The 16,767-nt window shown below is 42.6% G+C and overlaps 1 protein-coding gene across 1 annotated transcript; it reads left to right on the forward strand.

Moving 5' to 3' along the window:
- The first annotated feature begins 12,245 nt into the window (after positions 1-12,245).
- LOC122077505 lies at positions 12,246-15,329 on the forward strand. The gene is made up of 3 exons (XM_042643458.1): positions 12,246-12,464; positions 12,552-14,805; positions 14,899-15,329. The coding sequence occupies exons 1-3, from the start codon at positions 12,246-12,248 to the stop codon at positions 15,327-15,329; spliced, it is 2,904 nt and encodes a 967-aa protein (XP_042499392.1).
- The last annotated feature ends 1,438 nt before the right edge of the window (positions 15,330-16,767 follow it).

Genomic DNA, 16,767 nt, shown 5'->3' on the forward strand with positions numbered 1-16,767 from the left:
ATAGTAAAGTCAAAAGATTGACATGGGAATATTCCTGCACTAAGACGGTTCTTTGAAAGAATCAAGAAGTATCAACTGAAGTTGAATACTCAAAAGTGTGTATTCGGGGCAACGACGGGAAAATTGTTGAGATTCTTGGTAAGTAAAAGCAGCATCGAAGTTGACCCTATCAAGATCAAAGAAATCCAAGAAATGCCCACACCTCACACTGAGAAATAGATACGAGGATTTCTAGGGCACATCTAGTATATCAGTAGGTTTATAGCTCAACTGACTACAATTTGTGAACGAATCTTCAAGTTACTGAAGAAGGATCAACCCATAGAATGGAATGACCAATGTCAACAAGCTTTTGATAAGATAAAAGGGTATCTTATGAACCCACCAGTATTGACGCCATCGGTGGAAGGAGAACCACTTCTGTTGTACTTATCAGTAGGAGAGTATTCCATAGGCTCACAGCTAGCACAAAAAGAGACAGAAAAGGGGGTGGAACATGCCATATACTACCTCAGTAAGAAGTTCTTGGAGTATAAAACAAGGTACACATCTTTGGAAAGAACTTGTACTGCACTGATTTGGGTAACAAAAAGACTGTGACACTACATGGTGGCTTGTATAGTATGTTCGATCTCAAGGATGGATCCAATCAAGTACCTCTTTGAGAAACCAGCTCTAATAGGAAGAATGGCTCGATGGATTTTATTATTATCAGAATTTAACATCACCTACGTTGCTCGAAAATCTATCAAGGGGAAAGCTATAGCTGATCATTTGGCAGCCCACCCCATGGAAGATGGAAGAGCCTTGGATGATGATTTCTCAGACGAAGAGATCACAACAATAGATGAAGAAGACACGGCTAATGAATGGCATTTGTTCTTTGATGGAGCGGCTAATCAAAAGGGGTGTGGTGCTGGAATATTGCTTGTCACTCTTGATGGTCTTTATTTGCCTTCATCATTCTACCTCGACTTCCCCTATACCAACAACATTACTGAATATGAAGCTTGTGCCTTGGGACTCGAAACTGCCCTGACCATTGGGGTAAAAAGGATCAAGGTATACGGTGATTCATCCATTGTCATCTGTCAGACGCAAGGAAAGTGGAAGACTAGAGATGAGAAACTGAAGCCGTATCAAGAACATCTGGAAGAAGTGATTGGACACTTTGAGAAGATCTCGTTTGAATACTTCCAAAGGGACAACAACCAATTTTCCCATGCCCTTGCAACCTTGGCTTCCATGGTATAGTGTAACCCTATGGCTAGGGTTCGACCATTCTTAGTCGAACCAAGAAGCAGGCCCATTTATCAGAATTCAATGAACTCTCTTACTATAGATGGTCAGTCTTGGTTTGCTCACATAGTGGATTTCATCAGGGAAAGGAAGTACCCAATTGAAGCAACCAAAAGAGAAGAAATTTCTAAGGAGATATACCACCACCCAATTTATCCTTCAAAGAGACTTGTTATGCAAGAGATCCTATGATGGAATATAATTGCTGTGTGTGGATGAAGAACAAGCTACAACCATCATGGAGGAAATTCATCAAGGCCTTTGTTGACCCCACATGAATGCCAAGATGCTAGCTAAGAAGAACCTCAGGCTGGGATATTATTGGAAGACAATGGAAGCAGATTGCATGGACTTTGTCAAGAAATGCCACAAATGTCAGAATTTTTTCAATATTATACATATCCCACCAACGGAGTTGCATTCACTCAATTTTCCTGGCCATTCTCCACTTGGGGCATTGATATAATAGGGAATGTCAACCCTAAAGCATCCAATGGTCATGAGTTCATCTTGGTAGCTATTGATTATTTCACCAAGTGGGTAGAAACTCAATCCTATGCAGTACTCACATCTACTAAGGTAGCCAAATTTATCCAAGAAAACATCATTTACCGATATGGAGTGCCTCAAGAGTTAATATCAGATCAAGGATCCCATTTCTAGGGCAAGACTGATAAGATCTACACAAAATTTGGTATCAAGAGGCATCGCTCGATGACTTATAGGCCACAGACCAATGGGACAGTAGAAGAAGCCAATAAGAACATTAAGGTTATCCTATAGAAAAAAGTTGAAACACACAAGGATTGAGTGGATAAGTTACCCTTTGCCTTATAGGCATATCAGACTTTTGTGCGATCCTCAACAGGGGAAACTCCTTTCTCATTGGTGTATGGTGTTGAAGTAGTGCTACCCGTGGAAATCCTAGTGCCATTCCTAAGTGTGCTTTTAGATAGCCAGCTACCTGAAGGAGAATGGGTGAAGGTCAGATATGACGAGCTCAACTTTCTCAATGAAAGACGTATAAAGGCCATAGATAATCTGAAGAAATATCAATTGAGAATGGCAAGGGTTTTCAACAAGAATGTGAAGACCCGTCACATAGAGGAGGGTGATCTTGTTCTTTGAGAACGAAAAGCCCCAATTCATGACCCAAGAGGGAAATTCAGGCCCAACTAGAGTGGCCCATTTGCTATCAAAGAGATTCTCCTAAGCAAAGCTGTAAAACTCATAGACCACAACGGCAAAGAAATACCCAGACTGGTCAACATGGATCAACTCAAGAGATATTATGTTTGAAAGGATGAATAGCCCAAACTACGCTAGACCGGATTCCTCTCAAGGGATACGTAGGAAACTTGACATGTGCAAGTGCGGTCAATGGAACACTTGATCCATGGATCCATAGAGATATTTCCTAGAGGGATACGTAGGAAATTTGATGATGACTTAGATCCATGGAACAATCATGTAGATGAGGCTTAGAATGTGTGGGTAATGAAGTGGGAACCACCCTATTGGATTTTCAAGAGGTGGAATGAAGAAAGGAAGGAAAATAACAAAACCCGCGGAATAATGGCAGGTGGTTACACGTACCAGTGTGACCCCCAGTCTAGCCTAGACTTCTGGCTCAACCGGTTGGTAGGAACAACGGGTGCCACACCCACCAGTGTGACCCACCGGTCTTCTCTGGGTCAACCGACCGATGGGTGCCTGACCCGTCGGTGTGACCTACTAGTCTCGCCAGTGTCTCTGGACCTACCAGCGGGAGCTAGACCTACCAATATGACCTGCCAGTCTCCCTTAGACCTATCAACGGGTGCCAAACCTATCAATATGACCCGTTGATCTGAGCAGATCGCATAGGTGGGTTCTCCTACCCACCTGTATGACCCACCTGAAACCCAAATGAGCTCCAATTGAACTTATACTCATCGATAACCTTCTACATGCTATTAAATGCGTCATGACTATATCTTATGTCATTTACAGTTCCAAATTGGATGTATTTTTAAACTCCTTATCTGGGCTAGGTTTCAAGAAACTCATCTTCCTACGCCGGATCTTACCCGTACCATGCGCGCACACTATTATACGAAAATAGGTAAGTGGGGAGAGGACTTTGATCTTATTTTCAGAGTGTTTTTGGCATTCTGTGCATTCATAGACTATATTGACTTTCCGATTGCCATTTCCATGCATATGCTTGATGTATGAATGATGCATTTAGAACTAAAAATGTTGTATCTTAAATTCTATATGCTTGTTACTTGCTTGGAATCTTGAGAATGGATTTATCATATGATGGAGTATGGTGATGATTTACCGAACATGTGTGAGATTTTTAGAATAGATGCCGAAGTCAGCTTGGAAACGAATGCATTGGTACACCATGGAATAGAACACAGAAGTACTATACAGTCGTACTATCTCATATAGGAGCATGTAGTTAGGATATCATATTCCCTCGTGCTACGACCCTTCCTAACAGGGGTTTAAGTGTTGGGTTATAACTGGGGGGAAGCGTCGATTGCGGACCGCCGTGGTGGTTAGAAGTATGCCTGGATGATCATTAGGACAGTTGGAAATCTTAGTGATATATTCAGAGGGCCAATCATACTACTTTTATTTTCTACTGTTGTTTGGCCATGATTTACTTTTATGCTGTGGTTCGGCTAAGATTTACATTCTACTATGGTTCGACCAAGATTTACTTTTTCAAGTGCTCATGGATGGCCTTCTCCAACAGCCCTATGGGCGTATCATAGGATAGAGAATGGGTCTCATATTCGAGGCATACGCGCACGTGGTTGTGAGAAGCACGTTGCTTATGACCTAGTAATGATTTTTTATGTGAAGTAGGTTTAAAATGAATTTCATGCATATAGTATCATTTGAAATGCAAAAGCTTGTGTGCGTATTTCTTTCCATTTAATGAGCTAGCGAGCTCACCCCTCATGTACACACCTTTTTAGATGATTTTGCAGGATACTCAGTAGAGGAACCCATGTCGGGTCCCATCGATAAAACCCCAATGGGGGATTGGTGGGTCCCTGAAGGATTTGATCACGGAGATGGTTGCCCGTGTGAGGGTTGTGTTGCAAGACAATAGTAGCTGATTCTACTTGCTATACTCCTTTTTATTCTTTTAGTTTATTTCCCTTTTGTGCTCTTGATAGTTAAATTGCTATTTCTTGTGTAAATATCATGCCTACAGGCCCACATGTAAATACTTTATGTATAACAATTTGGGTTTCAAGAGTATATGGAAAAGGTATCCATATACGACAAGACTTCCGCTGTATTAGATTAATTATATCCAATGATTACTTGTGCTTGTTGTGCTGTGGTTACTGTATCAGATGATCCTAGTGGTTTTGGGTTGCCCAAAGGGGACCCGATCACCAGTCCGATTCTATGTGAACAGGGTGTGACAATAGTGGTATCAGAGTGCGATGCTCTAATCACACACAATATGTGAGATTAAACTCTTAGAAACCATAATAGGACAAGGGGTTGGGGGAAGACTTAAAAGACACCATATAAAATCGGAAAATACGTAAAACTTAGAAATTTTGACATGATACATTCATAAGTGAGAGTATCCAAAAGTTTCACACAAAAAAAAAGATTTCATAATCACAGAAAAAGTTTTTATATACACTGGAGAGAATTCACAACATAACAATAAGAAAAGAGAATAGAAGAGTAAAAGAAAAGAAGACAGAATTCCCATGATTACAACTTCAAAGAAAAAGAAAAGGAAATCATCCCAAGCTAGCAGTCCCATCAATCGTCATCTAAGTCAATAACCTCCTCCATTCAAGATCTTGAGTTGATACCCAAGCGGTGATTATAGTAGTCAAACCGACGGTTTACCAAATCCACCTCCTCCTGAAGGTGTCTTAGGCTCGCCGCCATGTCCTAGGAAGCGGAGTCCACAATATGGTCTAGGTCATCTATATCCATCACTATGCTTGCTTGGGTTTCTTGGATGGTCTCCTGTCCCTTCAGGAGTTTCTCCTGACCATCATGGAGTGCCTTCAATCTATTCAACATGCCTTAAAAATCAAAGGGCCCACCTGGAGATGGTGGGACCACATTGATGGGGACCTCCTCCATCTCCACATCCACATCCTCCTTCTTGGGGACATAGTCCTCATCACCCTCCTCTTGGGTTGCCTCCCCCACTGCTAGCTCCATCAGATAAAATAACTTCATCTTATGTAAGATGCCTCGGGAAAATCTGTTCGAGGGCGCACTACCCTCCTCACCCTCAAGATCTACCTGGAAGTGCTCGAAGATCTTGGCGAGTGACTGAGCATACGGGTAATTACCATCAGTGGGGTGGGCTGCATGGTACTCCATGGTCTTCATAATCACATATGGGAGGCACAAGTGAGGGGGATTCCCCAAAGCAATGTAAGTGTAGTATGCTACATAGGCAGCCATAAAGTTCACCTGGTTCAGGTGCTCGGCCTGGGGAAGTAGGTTGAACTGCACCAAATGGCTGAAGACTCGGACCTCAGCAAGGAAGGCTATCTCAGACTCGGGACAGACATTGCTGCCACAAATGGTACGATAGATATGCATTTGGAGGGTCTCACTTATGTGGGGACCCAAGGCCTTACCCCTAGGAGGGCAGCAGTACCAAGTACCCTCCATGGAGATGACCAAAATCCTCACCAACAAGTCGATCGATAGCCTGATGTCATGACCCTTCATATGGTTGGTGAGGTAATACATTCTATTGTCATACACCACCTCAAGGTTGCAATAAAATAACTGGATTAGGTTGGGTAGCATTGGCGGTCGACAGATAACATGGCCTCCAAACCAAGGGCTATAAACCTCTTGAGCAACTGAATTCGAGTAAAGTCCTCCATCACCACTGACTTCTCCATCAGAATGGGTCTTTTAGAGAAGGTGCTCCAAGAGAGTGAAGCCTCAAGGCTATGAAAGATGTCATCATCATAATCCTCTAGGTCCTTAGAAAGGTTTCGGACAGGTCGGGCTTGAGGGGTAGAAGAACTAGTGGCAATAGCCCTCCTCCTCCTACTAGAGGTATGACCACTTCTAGAAGATGAGGCAGCCCCTTTTCCTTTTGGGAAGACATCCTACAAAAGTTAGAAGAGAAAAATATGAGAAAATTGATAAGATACTAAGAGGAAATTGTAAAACAAGGAATGAAGGTAAGGAACGAAACAATAAGTCATAAAGAGGTGATTAGTGAAAATGACACACCCTACTAAGCAACATTGAATGGGCAATGTATGTAGAATGACAAATGAGGGAGAAGAGCCCTACAAGTACAATGCCATTGTCATAATAAAACTACATGTGAATGGTAAATGGTAAGAATGATGAGTGAATAAATGAGCATTATAGAGATTTCGATGCTTGATGCAATACACTAACAAAAGACAAGAGATGGAGGCATTTATTTAAGGAATAGAGATATGTAAATATCAAAGTTGGCAACAATTTAAGACGATTGATAGATTTCCAAAAGAAGAAGGAAATGGAAAAATTCACAGAGAGGAGCACAATCCTAGTATATCCAAAGCATGGAGGAAATATTTGGCAATAACATATGAGGGAAGGTTTAATTTCATGAGAATGTGTATATTTTGGCATATTGAGGTGAAAATAAGTGAAATCCCCAAATTTTCCCAAGAACACTAACCTAGAAATGGGGAAATTCATGCCAATGTGAGAAAAGTGATGCATACGTACAATGATGCACTCCTACTACTATTATGCAACCAAATGTGAATAGATAAACTCATTTAATCATACATTGTGCAAGAAAGAAAAAAGGAAATGGGAGAAACCCTAAAACAGCAAAATTTTGAGAAAATAGGGTTAAACAATCCATCGAGATGACATATATGATGTTTAGAGATCAAAAACATCAAAGAAATGACAAACCCACATACTACATTCAATTTATTTGGAAGAAATCAAAAGAAAATGGAGTTTTTGAGGTTATTGAACAAAAGTAGCCGAAATCCCAAAGAGAAAGGGGAGAAACCCACTGTAGACACCAAATTTTGTCACCCCCCGGCAATGATGACAATATGAAGGATTACATGTTGGATATTTTAGACTTGGAGAATTTTCAAACTCAGAGTAGAAAATGACCATATTTTCCTATAAACTTTCAAGAGATTTTTTTTTCAAAAAAATTAGAATTTGATGTTGTGCTCCACCTCGGCCTACATCAGGCCGTGCTCCACCGCGGCCTACATCAAGCCGTGCTGCACCTCGGCCTCCATCAGGCCATGCTCCACCTCGGCCTACGTCAGGCCGTGCTCCACCTCGGCCTACATCAGGCCGTGCTGCACCTCGGCCTACATCAGGCCGTGCTCCAACTCGGCCTCCATCAGGCCGTGCTGCACCTCGGCCTACATCAGGCCGTGCTCCACCTCGGCCTCCATCAGGCCGTGCTCCACCTCGGCCTACATCAGGCCGTGCTGCACCTCGGCCTACATCAGGCCGTGCTGCACCTCGGCCTCCATCAGGCCGTGCTGCACCTCGGCCTCCATCAGGCCGTGCTCTACCTCGGCCTACATCAGGCTGTGCTGCACCTCGGCTTCCATTAGGCCGTGCTCCACCTCGGGCTACATCAGGCCGTGCTCCACCTCGGCCTCCATCAGGCCGTGCTGCACCTCGGCCTCCATCAGGCTGTGCTGCACCTCGGCCTCCAACAGGCCGTGCTCCACTTTGTCCAAAAGCAAGGCCTTTTGGACAATCCCCTATAGTTTTAGTCCCACATCGGAAATTTGAGAAAATTGCCCCAATTCCCATGGCTATAAAAATGGCCCTTCCCCTCTTCCAAAGAGGAGGAGAAAAATTGAGAATTTAGGAGAGAGGATGGCCCCATTAAGGTTTTGGCTAACTTCTTCCCTCTAAAATCAAACATTCTCCAAGTTTAAAAGTTTAATACATTAATCCTTCATTGAGCTGGGAGATCTTATCCGGTTTGGTTCGATTTGGGGGCTCAAAGCACAAGGGTTATCTCACCTTGTTCCTTGATTAAAGCCGGCTTAAGGTATTTTTCTTCTCCTAATTGCAGTTTAGAACTAGCTTATCTAATGTAATAAATTAATTCCTAATTGATTTATTTAGATTAATTATGCTTAATTAGTATCAATTTGGTTCACTACGGTTTATTAGATGTAAATTGATTTATTCCGATCCAATTAAGGGTATTTAGGTTTAATTATTTTTTAAGCATGTTTACCTTTGATTTGGTTTAGTTTTTCAAATTGTTTTTTGTTATTTTAATCTGGAACCTTAGATCAGAATCTTATATGCAACCTAATTCTTCTTCTTCTTCCCTGCTGCAACCGAACCGCAGCCGCATCTTTCTCTTTTTCTTCCCTGCTGCTACAACCGAACTGCAGCCGCACCTTTCTCTTCTTCTTCCCTGCTGCTGCAACCGAACCCCAGCCGCACCTTTCTCTTCTTCTTCCTTGCTGCTGCAACCGAACTGCAGCCACACCTTTCTCTTCTTCTTCCCTGCTACTGCAACCGAACTGCAGCGTCATCTTTCTCTTCTTCTTCTTCTTCTTCTTCTTCTTTCTCTTCTCTTTTCCTTCCCTGCTGCTGCAACCCCTAACCAACAGCAACCGAGCCGCACTAACTCCTCCTCCTCCTCCTTCTTCTTCTTCTTCTCTTCTTCTCTTTTCCTTCCCTACTGCTGCAACCCCTAACCAGCAGCAACCGAGCCGCGCTAATTCCTCCTCCTCCTTCTTCTTCTTCTTCTTCTTTTCTTCTCTTTTCCTTCCCTGCTGCTGCAACCCCTAACCGGCAGCAACCGAACCGCAGCTGCACCTAATCCTCCTCTCTTCTTCTTCTTCTTCTTCTTCTTCTTCTTCTTCTTCTTCTTCTTCTTCTTCTTTTTCTTTCTCTTTTCCTTCCCTGCTGCTGCAACCCCTAACCGGCAGCAACCGAACCCCCCTCTTTCTTCTTTTCTTCTTCTTCTTCTCTTCTCTTCTTTTTCTCCTGCAACAACAACCGAACCCCCCTCTATCTTCTTTTCTTCTTCTTCTTCTCTTCTCATCTTCCTTCCTCCAAAGTCTGCTGTAACCGAACCTGCAACTCACTTTTTCTTCTTCTCCTTCTTATTTTATTTTCTTGTTTTTTTTGTTATTTCTTTAACTTGCTATTAGATGGTCCATATTTGTAATGCCCACAACCTATTATTTCATTTCTATGTGGAATCTTTCCCTCCCTTTTTTTTATATTTTATTTTTCTCTTATCCATTTTTGGTTTGATTTCAGGTGTGTAATGTATCTAGTCCTAGAACTTAGGTTTGGGATTCCCCTAATTTTAAAATTTAAAAATCAAATGATTTCATTTTATTTCCCTCTAAATAATGTATGGGACGTAGTTTAGGGCGTGTTTAGTTTAGGACGGGCGTGGCTGGCCCCTCAAACTGGCTCGTAGCATTAGGCGCGTATTGGGGATTTGGGTTTTCCTACTATCTATCTTTTGTACTCCAATATTCACTTGCATTAGTGTAGTACTAATTTAGATTAATTAAAGTAACTTAGTTAATGTAATTAGTCATTTCAACTGTTGTTTATTCAATTGTGGTTTGTTAATTTAGCTTTTTAAATCATTGCATTTGATTTCTTCATTCAATTCAATTTATTAAACTTGTGTAATTACCAATCTTTTTCCCTCTAGTGGTTTATTTTAATCAATCAATTAATTAGTTATTTAATGTAAGATAATTAATTAGATTAATTAGTTAAAAGATTCTCTTCTCATTAGCTTAACTAGGGTTTTGAAAATGTTTAACTCATCTTAGGATTAGCTCAAGGTAAACATAATTAGTGCAATTAGGTTTCATAATTAGGTTAATTAAACTGTAGGTTTAGTTTAATCCTCCTACACTAGATTAGGTAGATTAGAAAAAATGCATTCATTTAATGTAATTAATCCATTTCACTTTTATAAATTAATTAGGTCTCATTTAATCTATAAATCTTTTTAATTAGATTAAGTAGGATTGCAATAATTTATTTCATAAATTACTAGGGATTAGGATTAATCATTCTAATTAATTCAATTTAGGATTTCAAATTCATTTGATCACCCATCTAGGTTAGGTTCAATTAATCGAATTAGTTTAATTTAGGGTTTCACAAATTGCTAAACTAACCCTAGGTTTAGGCTTATTTAATTAGCTTAATCTAAGACTCATAATACATTAATTAAATCATTTAAGCTTATTAGCGTAACCATTTCATCATTTGCATCATAACCTAGCTAGCATAATTTAGACACTTGGTTTAGGGTTTTCACCTGTCATGCTTAGATACCTAGATTAGGGTTTTCAGTGACCTTGATTTAGGACTAGTTAGTAGGGTACAAACAAACTTTGGTCAAACAAAAAGAGACCGGCCTTAAGGTCGGGCAGACTGGGTGCCTAACACCTTCCCAGTCTATCACTTGACACTTGTCCAGAACCTTGGTGCAAACAGCCTTATCCATCAGAGTCATTAGTCTCTCTCCCTTGATTGGGGGAGACATTTATGGGTCTTAGACCCTTTCTAGGTGGCGACTCCTTTTTACCCATAACGTGTATCCCCCCTTTGCTTTTGATGCCCAGGGGATACTATCTCATCTCATTAGGGTCAAACCCTAGCGTGTGTACACCCGTTACGCGCCGTATCGGCGATCCTCCCGCAGGAGCGGAGGTCCGTGGTACCTACAGTGGCGACTCTACTGGGGAAGTCAGACTCTTAATTGACCATTGTTTGTATAGCTTTGTTTGTACCTTATCGTTGTATATTGACATGTTATTTTTCACTTTTCATCACTTGCATACACTTCTTGCATTGAGCACAGCATACCTTACCCTTATTCACCCCTGTGGTGTAGCTGTCAGGGTCCCTTACATATGTTTGGGCCGCCCCCAGTTACATCACACCCCTTGATACCGTACCATTTAGGTTTGGAATACGGAACTTATCGACGAGAGTGTTACCTTGCGTGCTTGAGGGAGATCAGACACATTTAGGTGTGCCCAAAGGGACGCAAATCGGTTAACACTCTGAGTTCGATATGCTTGAGCTATTCCCCTATTGGTATATCAAAGGGACCACGTACCTCTGATTCATTCCGTGTATACGGGTGAAAGGTATATCGGTCCTGTCGAGGTAGCCTTTCCGGTCCTAAGCCTAGCCAACATGCATCATGTACTTGGACATAGAACCAGTGACTAGGATCAACACAACTAATGTAATATTGTTTGCGGTTCATGTTGGAACTTCTTGTAGTCATTTTTACTCATCTCAATCTACCATCCACCAACGGAAGGATTGGATTTATCATTAACATTAAAGGTGCTAGTGTTTGTAACTACACCAGTTGTTGATTCTTACAACTGCACCGTATGATTGGTACCGTGGCTATATGCTAACACCACCAGTCCGATGTGGTATAGGTCTCAACCTGGTAAAGGTTTCACACATGCTATCTCGATGTTAACGGGGAACTCGAATTCGTCCACCATGGTTTTTGGTGATTGATTCAGTGTAGAGTCGCATACATGAGTGTTCTTACAAGAACCACCTTTGCCTGATCCATCACTTGAGAGTCTCTTTAACTTAGGCACGCTTCTTTAAGTATGCCGCTAAGTTGATGCCACTCTCATTTGAGCTAACTCTTGTTTGGTCCGGTCGTCCTTGCTTGCGTATGTTTGGCTAGTCTTGTGTTCAAGTAGGAGGGTGTTGGGTGTTGTTATCTCACCGTCTATATTTGTCCTTTTCGGGTACCAGTCAGTGCCGCCAACATCTTACCACAATCAGCCTTTCTCGTTCATCCCACTTGGTTGGGATTGTCCTAGCAACCTCTCGGGACCATCATTCAGTGGTTCTCGATGGTAGGAATTCCTCCACAACCACCTTTGGATAACATGGACGGTTGAATGGCCAGCCTAGAGGAAATGATAGCCAACCTCACGGAGGTGGTACGCACACATATGGTCGCACCAAGGGAAGAGGTTCCGGATCAACGGAGTCGCCCTCAAACTCCTAGGTTTATTCCCCAACCTCCCTACCCGACCGAGGATGAGTATGACTTCTATGCCAACGCTCCTGCCGCCAGGGCAGTTGAGGATCAAGAGAAAAAGGAATTGAAGGATCAGGTCAACCGTTTGGAGCACATTATCAGGAATATGAAAGGAGCAGAAGACTAAATTTTTGACACTAAGGGGCTATGCTTTTTTCCCCAGGCAATCTTGCCAGAAAGGTTCAAGTGGACATGTGACAAGTTCAATGGAACTGGGGATCCCCGTACCCACTTGAAGTCTTTCATTGGACAGTTGAGGATAAAGAGGTTCACAGATGAAATGTTGGGGCAAGCTTTTCAATTCTCTCTAATTGGTGCGGCTCATCATTGGCTTATGTCTTTAGACAAGGCATCCTCTCGCACTTGGGAGGACATTATGAGAGCTTTCACCAAACAATATGGCTATAATACTGAAGTGGAATTAACAAGAAGAGAATTGGAAATGACAAGGCAAATGCCGAATGAAGGGTTCACTGAGTATTTGAGGCGTTTTCGTGACAAAGCATCTATGATGAGGGATCGACCAAGTGAGCGGGATCAGATTGCCATGATCATGAGGTCGGTGTGTGGTCCCTACAAGGATGTGTTGTTTGGCCAGGCAATATTGACATTCGAGGGACTCAGAATGGCAGCCCAGCAGGTCGAAGATGCCCTCGCCCAAGAAGAGCTCCCCAAGTATAGAAAACTTGCTAAGGAGGCTAGTAGCAGCAGAAAACCTCCTACCCAACAGAGGAATTCGGGGTCTAATGCCACGATGGTGATTCTTCCCACAACGCCGGCCTTGCCTACTCCGTCAACGCCATTTGTGATTGAGCAAGATGCGACCCCCGCTCCCCGTCAACCTCGAAGGCAGTTCACTGACTTGGGGACTTCTTTGAGTTCAGTTTTGAATCGTTTGCTTCAGGCTGGTCTTATAGTCAAGCCAGAGCCTAGGCCATTACCTGAGCGGAAACCTGATTGGTTCAATCGAAACCTGTTTTGTGACTACCATTCTCAGCAAGGTCACGCAACAGATAGATGTTACAAGTTGCAGGAGGCAATCCAAGATCTGCTTGATGCAAAGAAGTTTGAAATCCGGGTCAAACAACCTAATGTTGCCACAAATCCCCTTCCTGAGCATCGAACAGTTAACGCCTTGCAGGAAGATTTAGGAAATTTTGACCCGACTTCCCTTATCAGTTTTCTATCAGTGAAGAGTAGCCAAACAGAGGCGACCAGCGTTGGAGATCTTAGCGGGTTTACTTCCCCCCTTCTGGATGATGTTGTCACTTCTAGTTTGAAGGAGCCTGTAGAGTCAGAGTTGAAGGAAGATGAGATCAATGGCTTGTATGATGAATCTGATTTTGAGATTTACACACCAAACCTTGGCTTGGAACTAAATGTAGTCAAACATGAAGCTAATGAGGATTATGATATCATTATCCCTGGGGAAGGGTTACAGGCAAAGCAAAGGTTTGCGGAGTCTGACGACGAGGTAGAGTTCTACATTCCGGGTGAGATAATAGCAGAAACTCGAAGTGGGAAGAACTACAATGCAGCAGGACTCACAGAACCACCAGCAAGGCCAAAAGATCAGGGACTGAACAATAAGTTGATTGAACCGGAGAGTCAAGTATTGAGGCAGTTGCAGAAGACCCAAGCAAATATATCTATTTGGGGCTTGCTCATGGCCTCTCCTACCCACAGGGAAGCAGTGTTGAAATCTCTGGCAAGCATCCAAGTTCCAATTGGGACCGATTCGGCACAACTAGCAAGCCTAGTAGGAGCCATGCACACAGTGAACTCATTGATGTTTGCAGATGCCGATCTCCCTCTTGAAGGTTCGAAACACACAAGGGCTTTACACATAACCATTGATTGCAGAGGATGTCGAATTCCCCAAGTATTGGTAGACAATGGGTCGGCGTTGAATGTTTTCCCTCTCAGGACCTTTAAACATTTGGGATTTGATGAGGCCGAGATGAAGCCATCTAGTCAATGTGTTCGAGCTTATGACAACACCAGGAGGAGCGTGTTGGGAATTTTCACTGTGGTGATAGTAGTTGGACCGGAAGAATTCGAGGTAGACTTCCAAGTTATCGATATTCCTGCGTCTTTCAATATGATTTTAGGCCGTCCATGGTTACACAACGCTGGGGCAGTTTCCTCTTCCCTTCGCCAAAAGATAAAATTTTTGTTCAAAGGGCAGGTGATCACTGTCTTGGCAGATCCTGACTTGGTCAGCATGATGGCATCCATTGATGTGGGGGAAAGTAACAATGGTGAGACATCTGAAGTTCGTTTGGGAGGTTTTGAGTTGGGCAGTATCAATGCAACTTTGGGGCCTAGTTCACCGGGAGAGAGATTTGCTTTGACAGAGTTTAACATCACCAACCCCGGAGTAACCAACATGCTTCTTAAAATGAAGTATTTTCCAGGCATGGGCCTAGGGGTGCGACAACAGGGTGACCCAGATATTTTATCTCTGAAGGTGAACACATAACGCTTTGGCCTTGGTTATGTTATGACAGAGGAGGACCAAGAAAAGATAGCAGCCAAGAAGAAAAAATATGACAGAAATTGCAAGAGATATGAAGGGTTGAAATACAAGAATGAGGGGAAGAATTTCATCCATATGCTTAGCAATGGGGAAAGTTCTGAAGGAAAGGCAATAGAGGCAGGTTATCAGCAGAACAAGACTATCAAGTATGGGCTAGTGAAGGTTTCAAAGTGGAACAACATGGAAGATGGATCTGAGACCGTCAATATGACTCCCTATTTCAAAACTCTGAATGATTATTTTGTCAAGGAAGGGCAGGATTTCTTCTATTGCGGATTCCCAGAACCATGGTTAGATGTGTTTTCAGGGGAGAGGCTACCAGGCTTTGAGATCTTCTTTGATTGCGTGATTGATTGGGCAGAGTTAGAACATTACTCACTGAAGCAGTTTGAACAGGTCTAACAGGGACACACAGAGGAAGACCTAGATGTTAGTGGTCTCTTCGATGAGGAGATCATGATGATTGGTGGGACCAATGAACCTAAGGCACCTTCACCCCACTTGTTGATTCATCGTGCTGAGGGCGTCATTCCTAACTGGAGCTGTTTGGATGAGTTTGTTTACCCTGAGGAGCTGAAATTTGTATCTGAAGAGTCGGCCATGTCTGGGCCTAAGTCCTTTAAGTTTGTAGGCAGTCCACTAGTTGTTTCTCCTTCTGTTTCTCTCCATGTCGGAGAAGGTATTTCCACTTATGCAGTGTCGGTTCCAGTCGGAGCTAAGTCTGATGTAATTGTCCCAGTTATTAATGAAATGAATTCTTCTGAGTATATTGCTTCTTCCTCTTCCCTATCCCCTCCATCTCCTGATGATGAATGTTGCGATGACCCATCGCCTGAATTTCTTAAATCATTAAAAGCTTTAAAGGAAAAGAAGGCCAAACCTGTCTGTGAGGATTTCAGATTGATAAATTTGGGGTTAGAACATGATCCCTGGGAGGTTAGACTTGGCATGTCCCTTGATGATCAAGAGACAACCCAATTAATCGAGCTCTTAAAAGAATTTGAGGAGGTGTTTGCTTGGTCATACGCCGATATGCCCGGTATTGATGCTAGCATAGTTCAACATGATCTCCCTCTTTTCTCCGATGCAAGGCCGTTCCAATAAAAGATTCGGCGCATGCGTCCGGATTGGGCTCTGATGGTAAAAGAGGAGATTGCCAAGCAACTTAGTGTAGGGTTCATTGAGGTGACAAGGTATACTGAATGGTTGGCAAATGTCGTAGTTGTACCAAAGAAGGATGGTCGGATCAGGGTATGTGTGGATTATAGGGACATTAATAGGGCGAGCCCCAAAGATAATTTTCCCTTACCACACATCGATCTTTTAGTGGATAATACTGCGGGGCATGCGCTTCTATCATTCATGGATGGGTTTTCTGGTTACAATCAGATCCAAATGAATCTCGAAGATAAAGACAAGATGTCTTTCACTACGGATTGGGGCACTTATAGATACAGGGTGATGCCTTTTGGTTTGAAGAATGCAGGTGCTACCTACTAAAGGGCCGCCACCACTATCTTGCATGATTTGATACACAAAGAAGCGGAGGTGTATGTAGATGACATGATTGTCAAGTCGATTAATCGAGAAGGGCACTTTAAGGCTTTGAGGGTTTTCTTTGAGAGGATCAAGGAATTCAAACTGAGACTGAACCCACAAAAATGTGTATTTGGGGTGATAGGTGGTATGCTTTTGGGGTTCATGGTAAGTGAGAGAGGCATTGAGATTGACCCATCCAAAATCAAAGCAATAACAGAAATGTCACCTCCTCAAACGGAGAAGGAAATTCGAGGGTTTTTAGGAAGGATCCAATACATTAGTCGGTTCATTTCTCAACTAA

Source organism: Macadamia integrifolia, chromosome 4 (assembly GCF_013358625.1).
Source record: "Macadamia integrifolia cultivar HAES 741 chromosome 4, SCU_Mint_v3, whole genome shotgun sequence".
Lineage (NCBI taxonomy): Eukaryota > Viridiplantae > Streptophyta > Magnoliopsida > Proteales > Proteaceae > Macadamia > Macadamia integrifolia.

What these genes read in the sequence shown, in the direction of transcription:
- LOC122077505 (XM_042643458.1), top strand. Translation starts at nt 12,246, where the DNA reads ATGGCCAGCCTAGAGGAAATGATAGCCAACCTCACGGAGGTGGTACGC. An exon ending in AAAAGGAATTGAAGGATCAG is followed by an intron (nt 12,465 to 12,551) that starts GTCAACCGTTTG and finishes TTTTTTCCCCAG; the next exon opens with GCAATCTTGCCAGAAAGGTT. An exon ending in TAAAATGAAGTATTTTCCAG is followed by an intron (nt 14,806 to 14,898) that starts GCATGGGCCTAG and finishes ATGTTATGACAG; the next exon opens with AGGAGGACCAAGAAAAGATA.